Source organism: Vanessa atalanta, chromosome 16 (assembly GCF_905147765.1).
Source record: "Vanessa atalanta chromosome 16, ilVanAtal1.2, whole genome shotgun sequence".
In the NCBI taxonomy this organism is placed as follows: domain Eukaryota; kingdom Metazoa; phylum Arthropoda; class Insecta; order Lepidoptera; family Nymphalidae; genus Vanessa; species Vanessa atalanta.
Window position 1 is genome coordinate 9,889,358 of NC_061886.1, and position 27,913 is coordinate 9,917,270.

The 27,913-nt window shown below is 32.4% G+C and overlaps 1 protein-coding gene across 1 annotated transcript in view; it reads left to right on the forward strand.

Annotated features, from left to right (window-relative positions):
- The window catches only part of LOC125069950 (SH2 domain-containing protein 4B-like), a 41,941-nt gene extending 14,539 nt beyond the window's left edge, over window positions 1–27,402 (forward strand). Inside the window, exons 2-10 of the mRNA XM_047679578.1 lie at window positions 18,919–19,033; window positions 22,665–22,781; window positions 23,834–24,007; window positions 24,929–25,153; window positions 25,409–25,586; window positions 25,701–25,814; window positions 25,940–26,047; window positions 26,209–26,403; window positions 26,782–27,402. Of these exons, the coding sequence (XP_047535534.1) occupies window positions 18,929–19,033; window positions 22,665–22,781; window positions 23,834–24,007; window positions 24,929–25,153; window positions 25,409–25,586; window positions 25,701–25,814; window positions 25,940–26,047; window positions 26,209–26,403; window positions 26,782–26,879 (1,314 nt within the window). The 5' untranslated portion in view covers window positions 18,919–18,928 and the 3' untranslated portion in view covers window positions 26,880–27,402. The remainder of the gene's footprint in view (window positions 1–18,918; window positions 19,034–22,664; window positions 22,782–23,833; window positions 24,008–24,928; window positions 25,154–25,408; window positions 25,587–25,700; window positions 25,815–25,939; window positions 26,048–26,208; window positions 26,404–26,781) is intronic.
- Window positions 27,403–27,913: the final 511 nt, after the last annotated feature.

The following is a 27,913-nucleotide window of genomic DNA, read 5'->3' on the forward strand; positions in this document are numbered from 1 at the left end:
TTATTAGTGACATAAAATAAAATTGAGAGGCGTGTTGTGGTTGATTTGGTTACAATGTAACGGCTTTTAAATTAGAATGAACTAAAATTCTAGTAGGTATGCGAGTTTTTAAGAAATTTCACACTACCAAAAACGAATTGAAGAATTCAATACTAAATGTCAAAAACCGCAACATGTTTTGTATATATGTCACTTGTTACAGTTAACATATTAATCGCATTCTTGAATTCGTATATTTGAGGGATATATATATATATTTACAATGTAATATAATTATTTACAATTTAAAACTTGAAATAAATTTCAAATTGAAACTCAAACACGTGAAACTATTTATTTTTAAAGGTGTAAAGATATATATTTTTTTTAATTTATTGGGCATAGTTACGGATGATCTTTGTCTCAAAATTTGAAACAAATTAAATTATTATCAGTCAAATATTTATTATGTATATTTAATCATCTATTTAATTAAACTTTTAAATCCAATTATATTGCATAAAAATTGTTATGAAAAGACTTACTTTTCTATTATTTTTTTTTGTAAAATAACTAAAAATTTAGCAACCTTTTATGTGCTTTTGAATCATAAAAAAAGAAACGTTTATTGTCGTAGAATTTTATCATAAAATCGGCAGAGCGTGTCTCCGAATTTTCATAATATCTCGAAAATTTCTAAGCGCCATTGTTGATTGTTCTGTGAGAACATTGAGTGACCTTCCGATATCGTTTGTAATTGAACTTGAATCGGCTACGATTATACGTTCTTTGTTTATATCAATAAAAACTCGATTTGTGTTATCTATGCATATTAACCTTTATCAACTGTCTCGTTAGTCTCGTGTCTAGTATAGAAGAGCAAGGTCATATATACAAATGCCAGTTGAAGTAAAAAAAAACTTTATTAGGTTTTTTTAAGAAATAAGTTAGTAGTTTAGTTAGTAGTAAGCCGGAGTTTGAAGTTGTCTGTGCTTAGAAGCACATAAATCCCTTTGCATTTGAACTCTTCATCGTTCGATATCGTGTCGGATACACATCACATTATGAGGACGACGAATTAAAGAGTAAGTGCATTTGTGCATTATAGTATGTCCTTTGATTAGTTTTTCTTGATAACAGTCCCCGTGACTGAAATCGTTCACGTGGTCATTAACACCGTCAACACACACATGTTTAAACACGTCGCTTGACATCAATTTCAGTTATTAATTTAATTTATTATTAGCCAAGTTTCATTCCCAGTTATTGACTTTTATATATTAAAATCGTAACAAACATAAGAACACACATACATTAATTTATATAATAATAGTAAGTATATATAGTATATAAGGAAAGTATTGGCTACTTTTTTAGTTTTTTATTGGTTACCGAATCTTATCATCAGATATCTCAGATAAAAGTACCAATTCGTGTTTGATATATATCGAAAAAAAAAAGATAAATAATATGATTCATAGAGTTATTATGATGAAGTGGTTGTATAAAATTATAAATCCTACATACACATATAAGAAAAGCAAAAAAAAATAAACTTTTTAATAGATAGTTTTCTCAGAAATATTTGGAAACTTCTCTGTTTGCAAGTAACCCCAGTTATACAATACTAGTTGTCGCCCGCGGTTTAGCTGGCGTTTTAGGAGTTGGTCGTCAGGTGTTTGCATTAAAAAAGTAGCCCGTGTAGCTCTTGAAGTTCAAATTTACTTCATACAATTTTATCAAATTATGTTCAGTGGTTTGGCCGTCAAAGAGCAACAGACAGACAGAGTTGATTTCGCTTTTTTATAATATTAGTATAGATTTCATTCATTGTAAACTTTTGTCACCAACAAATGTTGACATTAAAAAAGAGACGCAGTTTGTAAAGTACATACCCAGTAGCAAATTCAATGACTATTAACGTACAATGTTATTTAGCAGAAGCTCATTTAATAGATACTGTTTAAGATTTAAAAAAAAGAGTTTAATTTAACATAATATATGCATTTCCTTGCATAATAATGTTCTAAAAAGTTCTAATTTAAAAACATTAAACAAATATTTAAATTTCGAATTATGTAATGTATAATCGAATTTGATTGAAAAAGTTGATGAGATTTATACAACAATTGTAAACAGAATTACAACTCGCGTACAACCTGCTATACGGGATGTATTTTACATATCGCCAGAGAGCGTATCGTTATTTTTTACGAGTGGATGCAGTATTTTGACTATCTCGTGGATCTGATCTATTCGTCATGATATATGATTATCTCACAAGTGATTTATAAATAATATGCTTATGGATTTAAATGAATTCAATGGCTTGCTTGTTTATTTTAGAGAGTTTCCTATAGCAACACGAACACATATATCACAAAGATAACACAATAGTAAAAAAAACAATAAGTATTTACTTGATCATAGAGCTTTATATGCCTGGGTAGATACCACCAGCTCATCACAAATTCTACCGCCATACGGCAATTCTCAGTATTATTGTGTTCCGGTTTGAAGGGTGCTGGCTCACGCATCCTTCAAAACGGAAAATCTTAGTTGCCAAATTGTTAATATTTCTTCTGCTCCTACTACTTACTATGATGGCGATAACTTACCATAAGGCCCGTTGGCTAATCCGCCTAACTATTTTATGAAAAAAAAAACATTCCTCAGCGTCTGCATTTCATAAAGCAACAGTTCTTAAGTTATTTTAGTTTAACTTTTATTGAATTAGTAGTATTTTATAAGATAATGTTTATTATTCCGAAATTTATATTTATTATATTGATAAAATGCCTTTGAGCTAGTCACGCTTGATTCCTAGTTTATCATATTGTTTGATATTGTTATTGTGCCGTACCTTTATGTCGTAGCGTTAAGTAAAACAAGTACTTTTTTTTCCTACTTCAACTAATACACTATGTAACTTAAATAAAATTATTAAAATTATATTTAGTTTGAGTTAATTGTGTATAAACATACAAACTTTAGAGCTTTAATATATATAATATTAATAATATAATACTAGTATTATTTAATACACCTCCCGAATACCCGTTCTCGAATTCATAACAAATAAATGTTTATGAAACGCATCGAGATTAAATACATACATATATTACTTAAAAAAAAAAAAGAAGATAAAATATATTATCTATATTTTTTATCTTCATATTAGGAAGATTCCCCGCGAAATTATTTTATATTTTCTGGTAATATTTCTGTTTTTAAATAAACTGCTCAATCAGAATACAGGCTTTTTAATAAGAATGACGCCATGGATTTTAATACGCACAACTTATTATATAACATAATCCTTGTAACGATTTTAATATGTAAATTTACATTTATATGTAGATAAAAGTTACGCGATACTTTTTATTTATCGTTTCTTTAAAAAAATAAGTTAGATATATTTTTAGATACCGTTTTTAGTTGCGTTACTTACGAGTTACTCAAACAGATATTTATTTATATTGCTTTAGTTAAATTGTATTTAACATAAGACAAAGGTGTAATATTAAAAATATTATTATATTTAATTTTATTGATTATAATGAAAAGCACTAATTAAACTAACAATACTGACTCATAAATATTTAATGGGTGAATAATTCTGTTTTCTTCATTCGAATGTCCAATCAATAATGACAGAAAGAGATAAATCTGTATTTAAACTCGTGTATTGTTTACTCGTAAGTAAATTTATAAATAAATTTAGATTTAATTAATAATTTCGTAGGTTTAATTAGTAATTTCACGATAAGGCCGATCGATACCTATCCACTATTATATATCGTTAAAAAATAATGATTTTTAGTCGACACCATATTGATATATCCGTAAAATTCGTATGATCGAGGTATTTCGATATTAAATCCGTGAAATTCAATGATATGACAGTTCAGCGGGCGGCCATGTTTGACGTTTACGGGTGCGTTCAAAAAACTGTGTACATAATGATTATTGTTAGTTTTAACCTAAATAGAATTACCACGTTTTAAAAAAATATATATGAAAAGGAAATAATAAACGTATTTGTTTAGTTTTTTTAGTTTCGCCCGAGCGAAGCCGGTTTTTCATCTAGTAATGTTATAGGTATATTTATAACACATTCCTCGCATTTCACAAGGCTGCTCTTAAAACAGTACAATGATTCTATCACATATCTCAATCTAAGGAGATTTCATTCTACCGGTTTTTTACTAACATCAACATATACAGACGACGCGGAAATAATTACGTTCAATGCATAATTATATCTTGTTTTCCATTTCATAGCGATAGAGCGGAAATAATACCGTGAAACCGATCATCTTCGAATTCCGTAATTTATGATTTTTGATTTTATTTTATTTGTTGGTTACAATCGTGTATGAACGACTTTATATCTTTATAAATTTTGAATTAAAATACAGCTACATTTTTTCAATAGAAATGAGAAACAAAATGGGGTCATGATTCCTTTATGTGTAAATATATAGCTAAAACCTATAGACCTACAAAAACTTCAACAAGCATTTTAGTAGAATAAAACTGGGAGTAGTAATGTTTAATCCAGGTAAAACCGCGTCAAGTACCTAGTAATTTAATATATTTTTTTAACAATCTCACGGTTCCTACTTAACTTAGGAAATAATTTGCTTACAATGCCTACGGAAATGAGTGTATCATCCGATCAATTTGTTTGTTTGCCTTCCCATCATCAATCAAAAAAATATGACGTGACAGTATTGGGAAATTGATTTAATGCGAATAATGAGTTTTGCTATGATCTAACTTATGTGCTTATGATTTGTGCTTTTGCCATTGCAATTATAATTTTTAAAAAAAAGGTTGTGATGAATTGCAGTTATATTGCGAAATATTTCAGTTATGTGAGATTGATGTGAATGCGTTCTAAATTCAAAGTTGCGTAGTTTGTAATATAAGTGACTCAATGTTTAAGAGGAACGGAACTAAATGTCGGTTAGAATGATAATAATAAAATCATCACATCATGGACATTGGTATTAAAATATTTAAGAATTTAGTATTCCTTAAAAAATAATAATTTGGATATAATTTTATTTACGGTAGATGCTGGAATAATTATGTTCCATTTCTGGTAAAGGTCTCCTGTCAAATGTCAATCTTTGGGCATCATCCTACCACGCTGCTCTACTTCCTTTTCTGTAAACTAGGAAAGAAGTCTATTCGACATATCACGATGTTTTTTCTTCACACATAACTGAAAAATAATTATAAACATAAACAAACCACGTGAAAACAGCGCACTTACATGTGCGGATTTGAAATCGTGATCTTCGGCTAAAATTTAAATAAACCTATCATTGTACCTATTAAGTAGTTAAGAAGTAAAAAAATATCCTATTCAGATTTTCATTATTTAATTGTAAGAACAATTACAAACAAAAACAAAATTAGATACGTGGAAGGTGTGTTACACGCACACATATAATAGTAATATCAATCAAGCCGCTAACTAGCGCAGATGATCAATTAACATTCCAGATCAAGCTAATGTTTAGAAACTACGTCGTTTATGAAAAATACCTGAAATTATCATATTATATCTCATTAAATTTCAAGCCAATACAAGACTCTGAAATTTAGGGACCTTTTATGTAAAATAAAGCTACCTAGTGCCCAAATAAAAAAAAAAAAAACTAAACTAAACGTAATATATTTAATCTGTTAACGTATTTTAAATTAATTGTTAAATTCAATATGGCGGCTACTGATTGTCAAATAACACGTTTTATTTTAAATGTATCATCGTATAAGTAAGGTGTACGATGCCGTGTTGTACTTACTTTGCATTCGGCTAACGGTATATGTATTCATGGTATTTTTTTTTCTTTAAATACTTTACTCCAAAAAATCGACCTAAAATTTTAAAGTAGGTTAATTTGCTATGCATTTATGTTGAGGTATATTATTATACTGATTGTTTAAAGATAAAGAAAAATAATGTTAGTTGTTAATAATAACTAGAAACTATGAATATGTTTTATAGAACTGTTACCGACGTTCGTTTTAGGCGATAAAATCTACTTTCGAAAAATTATCATGGAGGTTTTTAAGGTGATTTAGATGGGTTAAAACCTGAGTATATTGGTCAGCCAAGATATATTTTATTTAATATATTATTTGTATTTGTAAATTGTAAAAATAGGTCGTTCTCCATGTTTACATAATAAAATAAAAATTTACGTAATTAATGAGAATGAATTTGAACATACCTGTGTATCCTGTGGTTTAAAAAATTACAATTAAGTACTTTAATTAGCTAATCAACTTCCAAATATGATAAGCTCTGCCTATATATGTATTGAATATTTATTTTATGAAATGATTATTACAAAGTTAATTTCTAATAGAAATGTCCGTCGTTTATTTCTATACAATGTATAATATCTTTTTTATGTGTAGGTAAAAAGCTTAAATTTGGGAAATTGGTTTATTTTATTAGGGGGGGGGGGGGGGCGTCAGAGGTTAAGATTGTAAATAACTTTGTTTGAATTTTACCCGTTCAGTTTTATTCGGGATGGGCAGCTAGTGTTAGTATAAAAATAATATCCAAGTAATCTTTAATCCGACGAAAACGTTAAAAATGAATTTGTTTTATTTTTACGATTTCTCATAAGATTGATTAAGTAACATCAAGAAGATTACGGAACTTTATTATAAGATAAATTCAAGGCGTCCCTTTTAGCGCCAAGATATATATTAAAGATCGAGATTACATAATAAATTCAGTTATTTATTGTGATTTGATAATGCGAATTTACATAAACTTGTCCAGCTCAATTATGTAATCAATATTTAACATGTAAATATCAAAAATTCATGAATATTTATCGAACCTATCAATGAATAAAAGTGTTTTCGTTTTGTTTACTTTCTTAGATATTCATCTATTAATAATACTAAGCTGATAATACTCTTGATACACATTCGATGTTTTTTTTTATAATTAAGTTAAGAGCGAAAAAAAGTTGATTTCATAACATTTAATATCAATTTCCTCGTGTTCTCTAATTAACAATAATTAGTAAGATTTAATTATAGATTTCTGTATGTTCTAGAAAGACCGCCTCCGCGGAGGGGCAATGACCGTAAACTTGTTTTGTAATTCGTTATTTCGTAACGAAAGTACCGAATTCAAGCTGAAAGTAAATCGTTGTAGGTACTTTATGTTTTAGAGATGGATGGGTGCAGTTTTATAATTTACATTAAAACACCAAATATAAGTAGGTATATTTAAATATACTATATTTACATATAACATCGCCTTTATATCGTGGTTTTGACTTGGTGGTTCAAATTCCACGATAATCGTGATTGAAAATTTGAGGTAACTTTTATGAATTTCGATAATAAATTTTAGGCTTATTTTTTTATTGACAACATAGAGACTCATCTATAGCTACTAACCAAAAAAAATCCATTGAGGCTAGGATAACAACTAAACTGTTTTGAGTTAGATTATTTTTATAAAAGTACATATATATCATGGCTACCTATAATATAAAATAACTAGGATTCTTAATCTATGCAAAAGACTGCGTCTAGTTAAGACGCAGTTGTTTTGTATTATAAACATCGTGTGGAATCGAAATGATGATAATAATTTGTAAACATATACGGAGCAGATGTAGTAAAAATCATTTTAATGAAGTAGTACACGAGTAAAATTGTTTATCTTAAAAAAAAAAATAACATGGATGATTATCGAATACAACTTCTTTTGTTCAAGTAACCTACTTTCGAATTATGTTTCCCGCCATTTGTGTTATTTGACTCCTGTCATTCTGACAGTTCAAGTCACTTTTCAAACCATTGTTGAAATTAGCAACGGTTAAACTCCTTTATATTCTTCATTCAAATTTCACTGTTCTGGTTTTCACAAGGATGTTTTTTTAGGCCAAGGCATTAGGCAAGGCCGTTTCGAATATATGTAACGTGTATATTGATACAAAGATTTTGTACTACGTAACTATTTACAATATTAGTGGTTTTTAAATTTAAACTAGGTATAGTATAAATACGTTTGGAGGAATATAATAGAGTATAGTTTCTATTTTCTTAACACAACCTACGTTGTAAAATAATAATAAAATTATAATTTCAAATTTCGAATTCAAGCACAAAAAAAACAAACAAAAAACATTACCCGGTAAAACAGTAGCAGAATTATGGTATAACACTACCAAGAAACGCGTCACGCTATTAGCCCAGATACAAACAACAGTTAACATTTTGCGAATAAAAAATAAGACAAATGGAACAAAGACCGTGCAATTAACCCCGCAAATCCATGATGTGCTAAGTTTATGTACATAATAATGTTTTTCTTCCAAGTATAATCATACGGATATACCATGCGCCCTACATACGGCTTATTTGAATTTTCTCTTAAACAAAAAACTGTTGTTATATAGTTTCTCTGGCGATGGAAATGAAGCTGTGGTACCTAAGAAATAAGTTCAGTATCAAAATATGTTTTATGATGTGGCTTTTACGCTGTTTAGTGTTTGTAGTATCTGGATTTTGTGATTGACAAAGTAACTTCAAGAACAAGACACATAACAACTTAGCTCCCAAGGATGGACGATTAATATTTTTTATGTGATTGTATGGTGGTGACCACTTCCCCATCAAGTGGTCTATTTGTCCGTCCGTCTAAATCATGAAGTAAATTACTGTTTTGTTCTTTTATCGTTTTTATTATATTAGGCAAAAAACTGAACATTTCTTAGCAAAAGTATTTAAATATTCATCTAATTAGTTGATTTATTTATCGAATACGTCTTTCAAGTAGTATTAAATATTTGGAATATAAAATACATCGTATATTAATAAATACTCAATCACTCATTTAGTCATTGAATTTATTATTGTTATTGAATAAAGTTAAACTACGTAAAAATAAGTTTATTTAAAATAGCATACCATAGTGATGTTCTTATTTCCCTCATCTAAAATTTATAGACGACGTCACTTCACACACCTTAACAATTCAAATATAATTATGTTTCGAAAAAACAGTTATTCATAAAAGTCTTTAAAATATGGTTATGACTGCACGCTATTCTTGTAGATTTTTTAATTTAATGAGCGTCCTCAAAATGTTAATGGTGACATTAAAAGTAAAGATAAGTAAGTTTCAGTACAATAATACAAATCGGTACAGTTCGGTGTCAATTGGTTATTATTGATATTCAAATTCACACACTACTTATATTTCAACGTGTATTTTTTTTTAATATTACGATTATTTAATTACTTCCATTACTCAGTTTTACTCAATTGAACATCAATTAATTCATTTTAATGCCATAATGATGCCAGAATGATCGTAGTCTTCGAAACATATTATAACAAATTCAGACTTATACAACACCAAAATATTAACAGAACTTTTTTATAATGGAGATATGTTTTGGTATTTTTGCGATATATCAATTGTTAGTGGGTAGGTAGACTTTAGCCGAAGATATCTTCAAATACAGGCTCACATCATTGAGTTATTACGGTTATAGTCATCTCGTACATTGAAAGGAAATCTACATGTGTCAGATTCAGAACCAAACCACACATTTGTATTAAGGCTTTGTTAAAAATAGTTACAGTATAAATCACGACCGCTAGAATGATGGCAAGAATGGTAGCAGCAATTCCGGGTTACATCGCAATTTCGATCAAAAAATTAACCCTGAAACTGGTGACTTAGAACAGTGGAGGTAATAAGGCGATGAGTTATACTTTTTATAAAAGTTTTTTTTTGTAAATAAATACATTTTTTAAGTATATATATATATGTATATATCTAAAATTAATATTGTGTAAAAGTAAATCTGAAACATTTAAATTCAAAATAACTGGTTGTTACGTGGTCTGCCGAAGATCGAGACTCACATGTCCTTGACTCCATGACCGGTCACGCCTACTCGCTCTAGTCTTGTGCGGGCGCTTTCTTCATTCAATACCACGCTTAAAGCTTTTGATAATTGTACTATTGTTTGATCAGGTATGCTATTGTTTAAAGATTAATTAATATTTTCATTAATTATAATAATTTTATGGTTTGCAATACATATATGCAGTAGGGTTACAAAATTTCAATTGCAATAAAGAAGAATGTTCGGAACTTATTTGACTAACCAGCTGTAAGAAATCACTTCGTATCTCACTTGTGAAATGTTGACAACCGACTTTGATACGTGTATCCTATAATTTTCGTTTCATATTAAATTCTGATATTTCATGCTCGTGTCCAGTGGTGAGTTTCGATTTGTTTCTTGCAAAATGAGGTATTTTTCAGAAAGTTTCAGAAATTCTAATCGACTCGATGAAGGTTTCATCATCAACTATGATTATGCTCATGATAATATAAAAAGCGATGCTGCCTGGATTCGAACTCGCAACTTTGATTGAGATCCATGAGTTCAGTTCGATGAGCCATTTGGCTTAGTGAAATTTCTTATGTGTGACAATTTTTTGTTTAACGCTAAATCAGACCGTGAAGACCTGACATGTTTCCCACACGTTTGCCACATGTCGGTCGAGTTTTGCACGACAGCGCCAAAAATATAAGCCGTTAAAAACCATAGCGTAACAAACCTCTTTTGTTAATATAATCTGTTGAAGTTTGTATGTGTTTTGTAAATGAACAAAGCTATGTGTAATTCTACCGCCAAGCAGCAACACTTATTGTTGTGTTCCGGTTTGAAGGGCTAGCGCAGTTACACACAACTACACACACAAGCCATGACAGCTTAGTTCCCAAGGTTGGTGGCGCATTGGTGATGTAATTTGTATAAAACAAATTGGTGTATTTCTTACAATTCCAACGTGCATTGGCGATGGTGACCAATTACCAACATTTGACCTATTTCCCAGTTAGCATAACTTTTTTAAATAAAAAAAAATAAATAAAATATTTGATTTTATTATGTTTGTTTGTCGATGTGTATTTTATTACTTTGTGGTGTTACGTCACCTTTTTATAATCGCGACTTTTGATCCCAAGAAATATTTAACCTTAATGACAGACACATAAAGACAAATCCAAATCCTTAATGATTTGCTTTATTTGTTGAAGCTCATTTTAAAGTGGCAGTTAAGACCATTATTGAACTCGATGTTTGAGTTTAATGCAAATGTTAACCATTTTATATGACCCACATTGTACTTTAGTAATAAAAAATCAGTCCTGACCTAATTTCCAGTATGGCGAGACAACTATGCAGGAGGTTCAATGTGCAACTGTATCGTTCATATGATCTGTCACACTTTGAGTGTAAATTAAGAATAAATTGTTTTAAGTACAGGAGTAACTCGATTTAGTTTGTTGTGTACGAGGGCAGTATTAACAATTAATATTATAAATCAATCTAGCTATAGGCGTAGGAAATAACGTTTTTTTTTATCACGTCGTTATCTCACTGATTTAAAAGTGCAATTAACTTTATTTATTATTATTTAATGTATTTTTATTTAATATAACTATTGTTAATTTTTATTACGTTAACTGAATAAATAAAGTTCTTGCGTTAACGTCAATGCACTATATATAAATATAATCGCAATTCATCACGAACGAAGAGAATTCAGGTGCAGCATCAATCGCTGTACCAACTTTACAAAGACCGGTGCTATTGACATATATGTATATATATTATATACCTTACGTGATTAGATGAGCCGAGATGGCCCAGTGGCTAGAACGCGTGCATCTTAACCGATGATTTCGGGTTCAAACCCAGGCAGGCACCACTGAAATTTCATGTGCTTAATTTGTGTTTATAATTCATCTCGTGCTCGGCGGTGAAGGAAAACATCGTGAGGAAACCTGCATGTGTCTAATTTCAACGAAATTCTGCCACATGTGTATTCCGCCAACCCGCATTGGAGCAGCGTGGTGTAATATGCTCCAAAACCTTCTCCTCAAAGGGAGAGGAGGCCTTTATCCCAGCAGTGGGACATTTACGGGCTGCTAACACTAAAAAAAAAAAATATAAATTAGTATTTCCCTTGGTCATGCCATAACTTGAGAATGACATTCGTCTTTCATTTTAAAGTATTCCAATACTTACAGTTCTTAAGAAAAATTTTAATTTTCAGATAATATATACGCGAAATGAGTAATCTAACTGTAAATAAACAAAAAAAAAATATCATATAATTATTGACATTGAACGAAAAAAAAACCCAGACGTAACTGAAATATGATAACGACCGCTCAACCGATAAAGACATCAGAAACCTGCCTCGTAGCTATGATGAGTCGTTACAAAATTTCGTCCTATTTGGCAATAGTATATTTATGCTTCTTATATAATAAAAAGAGAAGAGATTTGTTTGTTTTGTTATCGATAAACTTTACAACAAATGAACTGAGCTTAAGAATTCTTTCGCCATAATTAAGCTACTTTATCCAAAAGTAATATGTTATAACTAGCTGTCATCCTTCGCTCGCATTTTAGGGGTTGGTCGTCAGCTGTTATCCGTAAAAATGTCTATGCCCTTCCTTGGAGTTCAAGTTCATACCAAATTTCATCAAAATCGTTTCAGTGTTCTGACCGTGAAAGAGCGACAGACAGACACAGACACTTTCGCTTTATATTAGTATAGATTATATTTCATTGATAATAACCTTTCAGTCTGAGATAACGTATAATTCGTAAAGCAAAAGTGCTACGGAACTGATTTTATAGTTATACGCGCTTATGTTGTATTCTTTCTTTCAAAAACTGATTTCCACGCAAGCGAAGTCGCGGCTCAGCTTGTTTATTATAATATGCTGATGCGTTAGATTAAATTCTTCTAAATTATAAGCATTATATTTTTCAATCAGTTTTAAGGTCGTCATGTGCGATTCTTTTAAATGTTATACGTTAATAAATTCAATTGAATACGAACTATTGAGAAATAAATAATTATTCTACGTCTTTTCATATCAATGTCATTGTTAACTACTCATCGTTAGTATTATGTATTGTGTTGAAAAATGAGGATTAATTACCTATGTGTAATTGCATTAGGATAATACATAATTGTTTGTCATCGGAATTCTTTTTGTTTTCCAATAGTTAGTCCTCTTTTAAACTACGAAGTCAGCGAACTTGCTAACGCTTCGAATTATATTGTGTAAACAGTCTTAAGCGACATTACTCATATCCTATATTTGGTTCCATACCAGTAATACAAGGAACGGCTAATGCTTCATACACTGCATTTGTTTATGTGTAGATCTCGTTGTTAGTGTGTGTGATAGAGCGTATTCTGTAAGACAAACTCGACAATCTACTAAGAGCGTGATTGGATAAGTCAGAAATTGATATATGCATACTTAGCCAATCATAATTCAGTCGGTTTTCAAATTTTAAAGATCGGTTTGAAAATCGAATGTCAAATTTGTTTCAGAATAACTTCGCATGGCCTTCGAAATGGAACTACTTGTCATTAAACAAATGTTCAGTTAATGCACATGAGATAATTATGTTAAATCTCTCAACACGAAAAAATATATTACAAATGATTAAAAAATATATTCAATGAAAAATTTACATATGTAATATATTGCCTCATCTTATCTGTGCCAGCCAGCTATAAATAAAAAAAAATAATACGCAACGTATATTATACTATATAAACTAATATACTTGCTTAAAAACCATGCATATAAGACCTATTTGCTTAAATTTGCCTTGTTACAGGTATCAATGTACACATTTGATATAAGCCGCATATTTACAAAGATTAACATTGAATCTTTCAAACGATCTTTAATCAGAATTCTACTCATGCGCTGCGACAACAAACATCCTGTGATTACTTGCAGTTTCAAGAATTCTGTGTTTGTTCCACTGGATATGGCTTTAACAGATAAATGTAATCTTTATATATTATATAGCTGGATAATTTGTACGTTTGAACGAGCTGGTTACAAGAACTTCCAGGCCGATTAACTTTTCGATGTGTAACCTTTTTGTGAAAATCAAATTAAATGTATCTTATTCAAGTGAACTTCACAATGAAGCGGTTTTGAATCGTCAACATTTAAACACTACCACTGTTTCGCAAAGCAGTCTCTAGCGAGAAGAAACGGCAAGAAACTCGCATAGTTGCTCTTTTGAAATAACAGATTTACAATGCTGTTTTTCACAATTAGTATCCTGTGATGGATACCGAGCCTAAATCCAGGCATTTTTTTTTTCTAAAAAGTATTATTTTAATGAATAATAAGATTTATTTATTAATTTAGTCTTAAATGGTAAATTGATTATATTTTTCGGTATCTTATTATATTCCGGTATCTTATTAAAAGGAACGGGTGTGTGTGACAGGTAGCCGGGGAAGCACGCGCTGTTTGATTGGCCAATCCTTCCCCGCGGTGATAGCGTCACGATAACCGTCAAACGGTACCAACACCAATCCATTTTCCCAGACGAATTAAAAATGTAATATAGTTTATTACTAAGGTAAGATGTCAGATATTCCTCATCATATTACTGTAAGACTAGCTTCTTTTGGCGTCAAATAGACTCTCTATTATGATAACTGTTATAGGCTATATAGCTCCCAGTAACAACTCCAACTGTATGAAATAAGAAATAATGCGAATTAATCCGCAGGTAACAACTCATAAATAAGGGTTCCGTAGAACAACGATTTATTATTATATATATTAGATATACCTATAAGCTGGAAAGAAAGAAAAGCTACAGATTCGGCAATAACGTAATAAATAAAATAATTTCGAAATGAATACATTCCTATCAAACAAAGCTTTTGTTTTTTTTACGATAATACACAATACAGTGACAAAGGCATGTACATGTACAAGCATGCGCAAAGCGCTCGGACCGGTTCTATCTAATGACGGTTGGCATTTCGTAGTCACCTTCACTTTTAAGTATGCGACTATCTTGTCTCACCGTCGTTGATAGCGATGCTAAGATATATAACACTATGCTGTTATAATTTATTATGTCAACAGTTCAGAGTTCGCTGAAAAAAATACACGGTATTTCATTAAATATTATCTCAAATCACCGCTATGTTCTATGAGTTAAAAATATTGTCAGAAAAGTAATAATAATTTAATTGATCGAACTTGGAATTAGCTCTTTTAGATACGCGAGTGATACGGGCAGTTATTATGTAGTTTAGTAAAAAATAAATGTTTTCTATGTTTGTTTTTTGTCGATAATTAAAATTAATATCTTATAGCTCAGACTGTGTTACGAGATTTATCGTAATACAAGGATATGTGTACTATAGTAGGAAGACCATTAGGTATTGAAGTTTTCCGATTGATTTATATATATATCTCTTTATTGATTTTTAAATGATGAATCTTTTGACCGACATAATCTTATTAAGTGCATTGTCTCATTTTGTAATTACATTTCATAGCTTAATAAAATTATTAAAGGAAAATTTAATGCTTATTTTAAAATCGTATTCAATCATGATTTTAAATGCATATTACTTTTAAAAAGATTTCAACATTAATTAGATAGGACTATCCCGAGTTGGTTCGCAATTCATATACACTCTACAAAAACATCGTTTGTCACGACTTTGCTTTGTAAGCCGAAGGCTTTCAATAAAGCTTATTATTAACACAACCTTTCGGTAATATAGCCATTAGAATAGACTATATTGTAAACAATTGTAAGTGATTTGCAATATTGAAATAATCCAATTAAATTAAATATTTTTTGTTTTCGATGGAAAAATAATATAGTAAAAAAATATAACTCAAAAATTCAATTCATTATTCAAGGGCACTAGCAGTTTTGAATTTAAAGCACTTTTTAAAGTACCAACGGTTCTGAATATAGATTTTCAGGAGAAGTAGCCGCGAGAAACTCGGTAGTTCTCTTTTCTGACTATTAATTTACATAGGTATGTTATTTAATTTAAGTTCTTGGTACGTACGGAACAGGTGGTGTCTTAACTTTGTTATATTATTTACTATTTAATTTCTTTAACTCACGAATAAAAAGAAGGAACCTTAACAACTGTCAACATTTGAGGTTACCCAAATATAAAAAATAGAACTTCCACTGAAAATTTAGACTTGATTATAAAGTTACCGATATACATGAATACATTTTTAAACATTTATTTTTGAATAATAATTTTAATATAATTATATTGCCATATACAATTTCTAAATCATAAAAATAAATTTAAAATATCATAAAATTTTTTGATCAATTAAAATGAAGAAAAAAAGGGATACTTTATGTGTATAGTAAAGCGTGTCTTCAATTAATAATAAGAGGAATATTTTGAGTGAGTCAAAAAGTAAGTATTGCTTTGTTTCATTCGGGGTAAAGATATGTGACTGTTTGTGCGCAGTATGAATAATGTATGGAGTCACTCGGCGCCTGATTGATATTCGAATGCAACGCGTCTTCCATTTCATTGTTCGCTCGCTTTCTGGGAACTATTCAGACATTATATGGTACATAATATATTCAACAATTTACATTCATATTGTAAAAGACATAAGGTTCACAATGCAATGTATTCTACAACTTTTTCATCGCTCTTTAAAGTATTCGGTGACTTAAATATTCTATGCTTCAATAAAAAGGGATGTTACCTTTTTAAATAAATGTTCTAATTACGAAATAGGAGTTATTCTGGATAAAACTCGTAACTCGTTGTAGAATTCGATCGTGAAATCACAGAAAGTAATATACGGCTTTAATTGCAATTATATTAGAAGAAGAAATGCATATTAAAATAGAGCATCAAATTAAGTCATCGAGTGTCAAATATCTTACATAATGGCCTCCTAGCATTTTCAGTCTGGAATATTAACATTGTTGTTATCATAAACGGAAATTCCGTTACATCGTTATCGAAAACACGAAGAAAACACTATTGTAAGGACTTTAAAAATAAATACTATATCTTGTTTGTTGTGATAACAGTGTATATAATAAAAAAAAATTAAAATATCGAAATAATTATTCGTGTATGTAGTCAACCAATCCCGCTTGGAATGTCACCAAGAATGCTAGCAGAATTTCCTTATTGGACAACATTTCCGTTTGCTTAACATTTTTTTGAAATATAAAAATTAGCAAAAACTTTGTCACTAATTGCAATAATATATCGGGGCCTGCAGTAAACATATTATCGCCTACAGCGTCGTTTGACATAAATAGACATAAATTATAAAACGAAATTGTTAACAGGTTATTCCGGTGCGCGTTTCCGATTTCTTAAAATAATAATGATCATCAATGCTTCTCAAAGTTCTCATTGACATAAACAAATTATATTAAATGTATTCTTAAACTCCTCACGTGTATCAGTATCAGATGTGATAATTTCTATGTAACATATAAACAAAAAAGATGGATTTTATGTTAGTTTTACACATAATATATTGTATTATAACGATATTGATTAAAATAAGCTTATCAATTTGCTAAAAAAGTAAGTCGTCCGCGGCTTATCGGTATAAAAAATCCTATGTCATTCCTTAAGGTCCAAGTTTCATCCCGAATTTCATCAAATTCGTATCAGTGATTTAGCTGTGAAGGAGTAAAAGAGTTACTTTCGCGTTTATATTATTAGTATGTTTTAGCTTGATTTTGTTCATGCTATGTTGTTGGAACTCGCGAATTTTCTCGGATCGTAGTAATGATTTTTTTTTGCATATATATTTAAATACCGGCCATTAGCATTATGTAATAAACAGCATAAGAATCAATCTATATTTTTAAAATTGTTAAGTGCAGACTAAGGTTACACAAGACAAGGTTACCGCGGAAGTCGATCACTTCTCGTTACCATTACAACCTTTAGACACACGCGCACGTCTTAATTTAGTCATAACATGCGGAAGAAGTAATTAACATCTTTACATACTAATTAGCAATTACTAAATAATTCCTGTGTCAATATGTGGTTACATTTTGTGCCATTATAAAATATTTTAAAAGTATATTTTATGGTTATTGACTTATAGCAACAGAGACTGTACATGGTTTACTGTGTTAAGGCATGTCTACCAAAAAGGGCTGGAGCTTATGCCACCACGCTACTCCGACGCGTGTTGCTGGATTGATATTTATCAAATAACATTTCATTACGTGTCTACATATCTCAATGTTGAAAACTCCAAGACTTTATTAAACTCTATAAACATTCCACCACGCATGTAGCAGATTTTTATCCAACATACGCATAGGATACAGTGTAACTTAAGCCACTGTGACTAATAGAATTTAATCAAGTTTTAAGATAACTTTTTACAGTCAAAAATATAGATTCGTTTATTGATATCTTTTTTGCCTGTGACAAACTGACCTGGGCAACTCCATGTGAATCCCTAAGCATAACACCGATTTGGGAAGACGTGCGGCCTTTTTTTGCCAAGTTTGAAAATTTGTTTCTTGACATCAGCAGCAGTCAGTTTTAACCAAGCGGGTACACTGCGGCGATAAGGCAACGCCAAGTGTGAGATACCTTTACCAGATGCGTGCATACGACCATGGTTGCGGGTTTTTACAATAAACGCCAACATGACAACGACAACAAGAGAAATCGAAATATTGATATCAGTTGACACGTATACTGCCTACAAAAAACAAATTAAAACCGAAAAAATCTTATGTATTTGTTAGAGAAAAAATGTTTAGCTATATTTATTGCATTACATTGTTGTGGTCACAATGTAATCGTGCATTTACCTAACCGGGCCAACTCGCAAATTTCTTCTGGTGTTGCGCACAGTTCACTTACATAAATAGAAATATATACAAATGTTACTTCGATGTCCTATAAATATATTTATAATTTAATTGTTGTCTATTATGCTCATTTAAGAGTTCTATGAAATATCGTGATAGTTTTGTTGAATCTTCGAGTAATATTAGTCTTTATGTTTTACAGAATTATCAAAATGCTGCAACAGATCTTGAGGGACATGTGGGTGGATCCGGAGATCCTCGCCGAGCTCGACGAGACACAAAAACAAACGCTCTTCTGCAAGATGCGCGAGGAACAGGTACGGCGACTTCCCTACATTTTCTTCTCTTTTAATAGGAAATGATAGAGCAACAATAATCTTGAATTAAGGTTTGTGTTCATAATAAATAAGGAAATTCACTTGATAGAAGTGCGGAAACAATTCAAATTCTTAAGCTAGATGATACGTGACATATATTTCTTCTAAAAAAAAATTAGTTCTTACTCTGGTCTCCAATTGTCAGGAAAACCTCCTCAGACGGAAGTAACTTGGAGCTTATTTCACCATGCCCACTACCATGCGGGTTTTTCTGACACACAGATGGCAATATTTCATCCAGCGATAAGAAAATATCTTATCACTATTAACATTTGTATTTACAAAGTTAACCTGCGGCAAATAAAACACGAAATCATGTGCATCAATAACCCGTCTAAAATGACCTTCAGTATTACCAGTACCTCTCAACATCGACGTTTGGCAAAGATCCTTTTCGATTCAACGGTTTTCACGGTCTCGCTGAATTCTTTGTTTTGGTAATGGCAAGCCCATTTACTAGGATATGAACTCAAGGTCGATTAGACAATCACTTAGGAAAGTTAAGACTACGTTATATGCTTCTAGCAGTCAATGTTATAAACAATAAAATAAGTAGCCAAAGACAAAAATCTAATTAAAAGTATACTTTATTCAAGTAGATATTTTACAGTACTATATTAAACGTAAACTGGTTCATCATTTGTTAACTACAAATACATATAGTATATCCAGTCAACAAGTGACAAGTATGTATGTGGTTCACGTTTTTTTTTATAATCTATATAATTTTGTGTTGAATAATATGCCTGTACATGTCCTTATTCAAATCAATAATATATAGCTCTATTCAAGTAAATAGTAGTTAGATACTATCGGTTCGCAATACATTGTTTTAAAAAAAAACGGCAAACAACTCGGGTAGTTCCAACATTTAACTTCGCCTAATTCCTTACATATTTTCTCTGGTCAAAGGTCTCATTTTAAACGGCCATATTACCAGTTTATTATTGATATACAAAAATTAATTTCAATTGAATTGCATAAAGTTTAATTCATATTTAATATGAGAAATATACGTAATCACCTTTTTATAAATAAGTACTGTTTTAAATCATCTTCCGATATGCATATCTCTGATACTTTAATCTATAAAGTACTTACATTAATTTGCACTAAAAGCGAACTTTGTGAAGTTATATACTGAAAAAAAATATGAGTAATTTATTTGAATAATAAAAGTTATCCAATTAATTCTACGGATTATCCCTATAGGTACTAAGGCATAATTACCAGTTTTCTAATACTTTTTACGTCGACAATTTCACATGCAGTTTGAGTCCAATATTTATTCGATGTTTATAACAGTGGTCAGAGGTCAGGTGGTTGTTGTTACCCTAAATAGTAGGTAGATACTTTGTATTCATCTTTTCGCCTTTTACTGGGAAATATTTAAAACCTGTGGTTGACTGCGCATTTAAATGTTAGAAGTAACTTCTTCCAGTACCAGTAGGAAATTCCTCCTGACCAATATTTGCAAATTTTCAAAGGAGACTAGTCATCTGCCCAGGTCATATTATAGTGCGTAAACAAAAGTACACCAAGCTCATAATCCAATGGGATAGGAAATTCGACCCAGGCGAGTTCAAGATCAACGAATTTATGAGTTATCTTAAAACACGGGATTGTATAGCGTCTCCGAGCTGGGTCTATAAAGTATTTTTATTATACGACGACCTCAGTGGTCGAGTAGCTTGTACACAGGTATTCATGGGTACGCCGCTCCGAGGTCCCGAGTTCGATTCCCGGCCGAGTCGATGTAAAAAAGTTCATTAGTTTTCTATGTTGTCTTGGGTCTGGGTGTTTGTGGTACCGTCGTTACTTTTGATTTTCCATAACACAAGTGCTTTAACTACTTACATTGGTATCAGAGTAATGTGTGTGTGATGTTGTCCAATATATTAGTTAGGCGTTTATTATTGGGTCTTTCTGACCTAAAATTTCATTGCCAGTCGACAGTTAGTAATGATGAAGGAACATGGCCATATTTATTAATGATAGTCGACAGTTAGTTAGGATGAACATGGCCATATGGACCTGTTTGTATCGGATTGGTGTTCCGTCGGACGTTAAAAACGAGGGAATAGAAATGGTACCTGTGCTGTTCACAGTGCACGAGTGTGTGTCTGGCTTCTCAAATTGGAAATTCGTTCAGAACAACATTATATTAAAACAAATTGTACGCATTACAACTTAAGTATAATTATAGTATGTATTCGCTATCAATGATACACGCTGTCGTGTCGCCCCACCCATAAATTCCTGTTCCATGTAGATAGAGGAGTGACTGTTTAAGTAAATATTATTCAAGTCGAGTATCGTAAGTTCTAATTGGCTATTATTATTATATTTCTGTAGATTACTATAACGTTTCATACAATAGATAATTCGACTTTTTTCTATGAATACAGCCGCGTATTGCCTTTTTTTCATAGACAAAGGCGCCACCAACCTTAGAAATTAAGATGTTATACCAGAATACAACAATACTGAGTACTGATTTTTGGCGGTAGAATATCTGATGATTGTGTGGTACCCAGGCGACCTTGCACAAAGCTTTACAACCAACCCTTTGCTTTACTATTATGCTAGGATAAAACTTACGCTAAATGCCGTCAATTATTTTGTTATTGCACATACAGATAGATATAAACCGCTTTAATGTGTTATTTTAAGATTGGATGATGATTTCCTTCACCGACCAAGACAAGATGCATTATATAGACACATTAAGTAAATAAAGACATCTCGTTGGCCCGCTGGATTTGAACCCCCCATCTTTTTCTCTCAACTGAACGAAAGCCTATCTCCTGCATGAATAAATCATAAATGTTACAAAAAAATCTCATTCAAGTCGGTTTGTTATGGAGCACGAGTTAACGTATAGAACTTTTTGTGTAGTCTAATTACGGGTAGCCGGACCAAAGAGTCTGTTGCAAAAAGGTGGAATACCGTGCTGTGGACACGGCATAAGCAAGATAATCTTCTTCTTAGTGTTGTATAAAATATAACTGCATATTATGTTATTTTTTGTATTATTAATTATAGATATATAACTTTAAAATCAGACCTTATCCCTGAAGAGGTACATTTACAGGCTGTTTTATAACTGATTTAATAGTTATATATATTTTTTTCTTTATGACACACGTTATTTTAATTTTCCTGACATCTCGATAAATGCCATACAGTCAATGCAGTCGTATATAATAATACATAAAATATGTGACGTGATAGATGAAAGTGTACAGAAATTGTAATGTGCATTCACACTGCGCTTTTGAAATTGCGCAAATATCTATTATATGGTTACGCTTATTTAAGCAAAATATTTTTCTCAGGTTAACGTAAAATGAAATGAAAGCAGCGTTTAGTGAAAAACTATTTGGTCTTTATTTGAATTTAAATCGAGAAACACAGTAACCAATGACTAATCGATTGTTCGATAAGAAAATAAAGTTGTAAACATACTAAACTTTTTATTTAAATACTTTATTTGTAATAAACAAATAGATAAGACCAAATACAATGTTATAAAATTGAAACACTTAATTAAAATAAATTTATATCACAGGTGCGTCGATGGCAGGTTTGGGACCAGAAAGTAAGCAAAGAGGAGAATGAGCGAAAAATCCAAACAAATGGAAAGAAGCAGGTGCAGTTCTTGAACGGAGAAGACGGGGAGCCATGGGTAAGTAAAGTTTTCATCATTTAAAATTACCTATATCCTCAAGAAGGACTGCGCAACTGCGTGGAGTATATAGTGAACAACTGTATATGCAAACAAAATTGCTCACTCTATTCTCACACTTTCAAAAATCGATGGGATCACAAATCGGCACGACCGTAAATAGTCTGACCCCAGCACCGTCAACTTTACGTATTTTCCGAGGCAAAGTGTAATTTCAAAGCACTGTGAATTTCCAGATTTTAGGTTATTACTGAGATTTCTCGACAGAAACACCCAGTATCTGTTCAATGGCCCGACCTGAAGTTTTAAATCAAGACTTCGGAAATTGCGGCCTAATAATCTGACTACTAGAATGACATGAATGATATTTAAGGGCGTAGTTTCATTTTTCTTTTTTATTTGATAACTACATCGAAATATTCGTAAAGGTACGATAACATGATATCATAAATTCGCCTGTAAAATGACTTAAAAATATGCAGGTGATCTGATACCAGAAATAAATGATGTGCAATCGACCTTAAATCTTAAATATATGGGTAAAAACAATATTTGATTTCTTAACCATAAAGACCACTAAATCTTCTATAAATCCTTTAATACGTATAAGTCGATCTTGACTTTTATTGGTAGTAACCTTGTATTAAGTAGGTTAAAATGGGTGTATAATGATAGTACTTACTTACCTGCTGGTAACACCTGGACAAATAAAATTGTATCTTTATTTGGTCAGCTTCTAACGAGGATAAAGCGTTATAAGGGTTAAGAAATCAAATATTGTTTATAACCATATATTTAAGATTTATGGATTTTAAGATTGAAAACAGTTTTGTCTGAAGTATTTCTAATGGATAAAGGTTTGGTCAACGTATTTTGTTTATATGTCGTAACAATATTTGTAAAACATTTTATATAAATTAGGCAATTTTTGAAGGTGTATATTTATTTTGTTTACAACTTGAAGTAAGATACTGCGAATTTGGTATAATTAAAGTATGTATTGCAAGGACGGCTTTTTAATGAAGCTCATAAATTGTTCTCTTCTTTTCCAGGTTTGGGTAATGGGAGAGCACCCCGACGATCAGTCTATTGAGAGCATTCTAGCCGAAGAGGCCCGACAGCGTGCACTCACACAAGCGCGTGAGGAAGCCCACCAGCTCCGCAAGTCTGTTGAGAAGGAGCTCACACATTTAATTGACTACAAACCCTTGGACAGCTTGGAACAGGTCAGTGTCGTAGTATCTAATGTACCTTATATCATTTCTAAAAACAATAAATGAACGTAGTTATTTAGAATACTAGCAAGTAAAGAAATGACTAATAGTATTTTTACTACTCCAAACAAGCGTTAAGCTTGTTTAAGTAATAATAAGTACGATAATAGAATTGTGGATACGGATCGAAGGTTAAAATTTTAAATCGCTGACCTACCTTTGAGATTGACGCACAGAAAACTAATACTACTTCTAGTATATAGGCTTCCGTACTTTTATTATTAAGACCTTTTGAAAATTAACACTCATTATTGATAGTTTTGTTTCGTTTTTTAACATGGGAATGTTAGATGAGATTGAAAATATTTATTGATCATAATTATTACATGAAAGTAACTCAGAAAATGTTACCATTAAAATTATTTTTACAGATATAGAGGTATTTAAAGTAGTATACGCATATCTTCACTAATCGAAAGAACATTACCAAACGTCATATTTAAGTATTCTATTAATTAAAATAACATTTAGATACGAATGTATTTTTATTATTGGTTCTGTTATCACTAAATAAAAACACTCAAGTTACTTTTATTGTCTAAATTGTTTCTCTTATAATGTGTTAGGGTTGTGAAGCTCGCCTGGATCCGAGGCGGTAAACAGCAATGCTCAGTATTTTTGTGTTCTGGCTTGAAGGGTCAGTGAGGCACTAGGGACATAACATCTTAGTTCCCAAGTTTCTTACAACACCAATTGGACAACTTACCGTCGGTGATCCATTTAACCGACCTCCTTAGTATTTTATATTTATATTTAAAAAATATATTCAAATAAACATAGTGATAAAGATTTAAATACTGCGAAGAAACCCATATAACCTAATTAATTACTAAACTTAAACATCTGATTGTATGTTGTATATTTTGTTTTCAGAAATTCGACTTGTCCCCAAAAAACGTTGATTCTCTCGAAGAAAGCTTTGATTTGTATTGTACAGTTGATGAGCTTCGGCAGAGAATCGAGGAACTAGAGCCCGAAGTCAAGGAGAAGAGTGACATAGAAACTGAGAAGGATTACTGCGATGAACACCTCAAGTTGAACCTCAAGAAGAGTACATTGCAGTTCAATTTTATTGAAGGAAAACGGGATGCTATACAGGTACGATGCGTTTGCTGTTACTTTGGATTTATTTCGATGTTGTAGACAAATTTTAATTGCTACTACAAAATTGTCGCTAACAATAGTATAGACTATTTAATTTTCCTTTCAATACTTTTTACAAAAATGCCTACGGTGTATCATAGTGTCAAGTTTTTTAAAAGATCTATTAATATTTAATTTGAATAAATCGGTTACGACGTTCTTGATTTTCGAATCCAACATCACCCAACTAATCCTTAGCACTCGTCATAGGACGCCAGCGTGCCCCGCGCGGGCGACGGCGTGAGCCTGCGCGTGGCGGCGTGGGAGCGGCGCGTGGCGGCCGCGCGCGCCGGGGACATCCTGCGCGGCCTGCGGGCCCGCCGCGCGCGCACGCTGCGGGACGCGCAGCTGCAGGCGCAGGACGAGGACGCCGTGTGGAGGGAGCAGGGTCGGTGCCGCCGTCACATTCTTACATATTATTTTGATTTACAACTGCAGGAAATAAAACTCGCTCATTACGTAAAGGTTACCGATTGTAATAACGTGTAATGCAATTTTTCAGAGCGTAAAGCGAAGGAGGCGGAGGCCGCCATGCGACAGATCGCTCGCGCGGCGCGGGAGGCGCACCGCCGCGCCGCGCCCGACGAGCAGGCCGCGCCCACACCCGCGCTCCCAGGTTACACGCGATTTATATTTGCAAATACTTTAATCACATTAAACAATCGGAATTTTCCACTTTGTTTGTGAGTGCTTGTTTAATAAACGCAATATTATCAATAACGAATTCAAATTTCATTTCAGCCGACAAACCTCCAAACAGAGAGGCGGTACTGGAATGGTTCAGGACTCATGAAGTGAAACGAGGAGTGGGCTTAGACGAGAACAACAAACCGGTTGACTGGTTTCACGGTAAGTTATATATATTTAATCAAATGATTGCAAATATTTGTGTCGTTGAAATGTTACACACATCTTTACCTCGCTGGACCTTCGCAGGAGAGACTTCGGTGCTAGAGATATATATACATCAAAGTAGTCTCATGTAAACGAATACCACAATGACTCCGCAGGCCTGATCAGCCGGTCGGAGTCGGAGCGGCTGCTGAGCTCGCGCGCCGAGGGCAGCTTCCTGGTGCGCGTGTCGGAGCGCGTGTGGGGCTACGCGCTGTCGTACCGCGGCGAGCGCTGCAAGCACTACCTCGTGGACGCCAGCCGCGGCGCCTACCGCCTGCTGGGCGACGCGCAGCGCGCGCACCGCTCGCTCGGTAAGCGCCGCTGTCTCCCCGCTGTCGGATGATAAGTGGTCACCACCGGCCATAGTCATTGGCAATCTAAGAAATATTTACCATCTCTCATATCGTCACTGCACCACTGACTTTAGAACTAAGATTTTATTTCCTTGCCCCTGTAAATCAATTCTGAATACACCGATACTGAGTATTGCCGGGTATCGTACCCCATCTGGCGTATGATCTTGCGCGAGTACTACTGTTGCGTACAAATGTGTCGCGTTAAATGTGTGCAAGATAAGTTATAACATCAGAAATGTACACATACTAGTCGTCATCTTGCCGGCTCACTGATCGGCTCACTGAATAGATATGTCTAATATGAAACTAAAAGATGTTAACTGTTCGTTGCAGCCGACCTCATCAACTACCACAGGACGACGGCCATCACCGAGAGCGGCGGCGAGCTGCTGTCGGCGCCGTGCCCGCCCGCGCGCCCGCCCGTCGTGTAGTGCTGCGGCCCATACGGAACTACTCTACAGTCAATGTATCGTTAATTAGATATTAAGATGTACTCCTTACCGTTTATATAATTCACTGAGATTTTGACTTTAATAGGAAATATACTTACAGTTTTTAGGTAATGATTCCTAGTACCGATCTTTTTGTTAATAGATTGTTTATTAAAGGTGCTAATACACTTCACGGTTAAGATATATTGTGTGCTTTTGAATATATAACGAGTTATTAGGAGAGTTTAGATCTCGACATTTAAAAAGAGTAAACGTTTATTTATTGTCATGAACAATTTAAAGCATCGGTTATCTGTGCTTCAGTATTATTGAGACGATGATCCCTGAGGCGGGAAAAAAAGGTTAGCCAAAGTTGATTTTATTCGAAAATTGGTGTTGCATAAGTGTTTTTTTATGCCATTTACGCGTATGTTTATGATTATTATTATTGATCTTGTGTTTATTGTTTAGTCATTAACTGCCAACTAGATATATTGTATAAAATGTATAAATTTACACATTACACTTTTGTTTTATTTTAAAATATACCTCATACTACAAACAAAATGTATACTCAAAAATAATGCATATACTGTTGATTTGATGTTTTGGAAAAATAATATATTTTTTTAATTAATCAGGCTAAATATATGAAACAAAAGAACAGAGTTAAATCTTGATCCGACGGAGAAGTAAAGCTATCGCATATAAATATCAACATAGCCCAAAATATTAGTAAACTCTTATGGAGTGAAGATCACGCCTTGGCTAGCGGAGTGTAAGATACCCTCCAGCTGCGTAGTGACAGTAAACCCAAGTGGCTGGCAGCGGATGCAAATTGCGAGCTAAAGATCGCCAGTTCACTGGCGTATCTTTGGGAAGGCCTATCTCCAGCAGTGGACGAGGATTATGAAACCACGAACATAAAAATATTTAAAAAGCAGACGTAGATACAAACTCCTCGAACTAATCAAACACGATGACATTTAGATAAACATAGACAATTTTACTACTTTTTCCTAACAATAATTAAC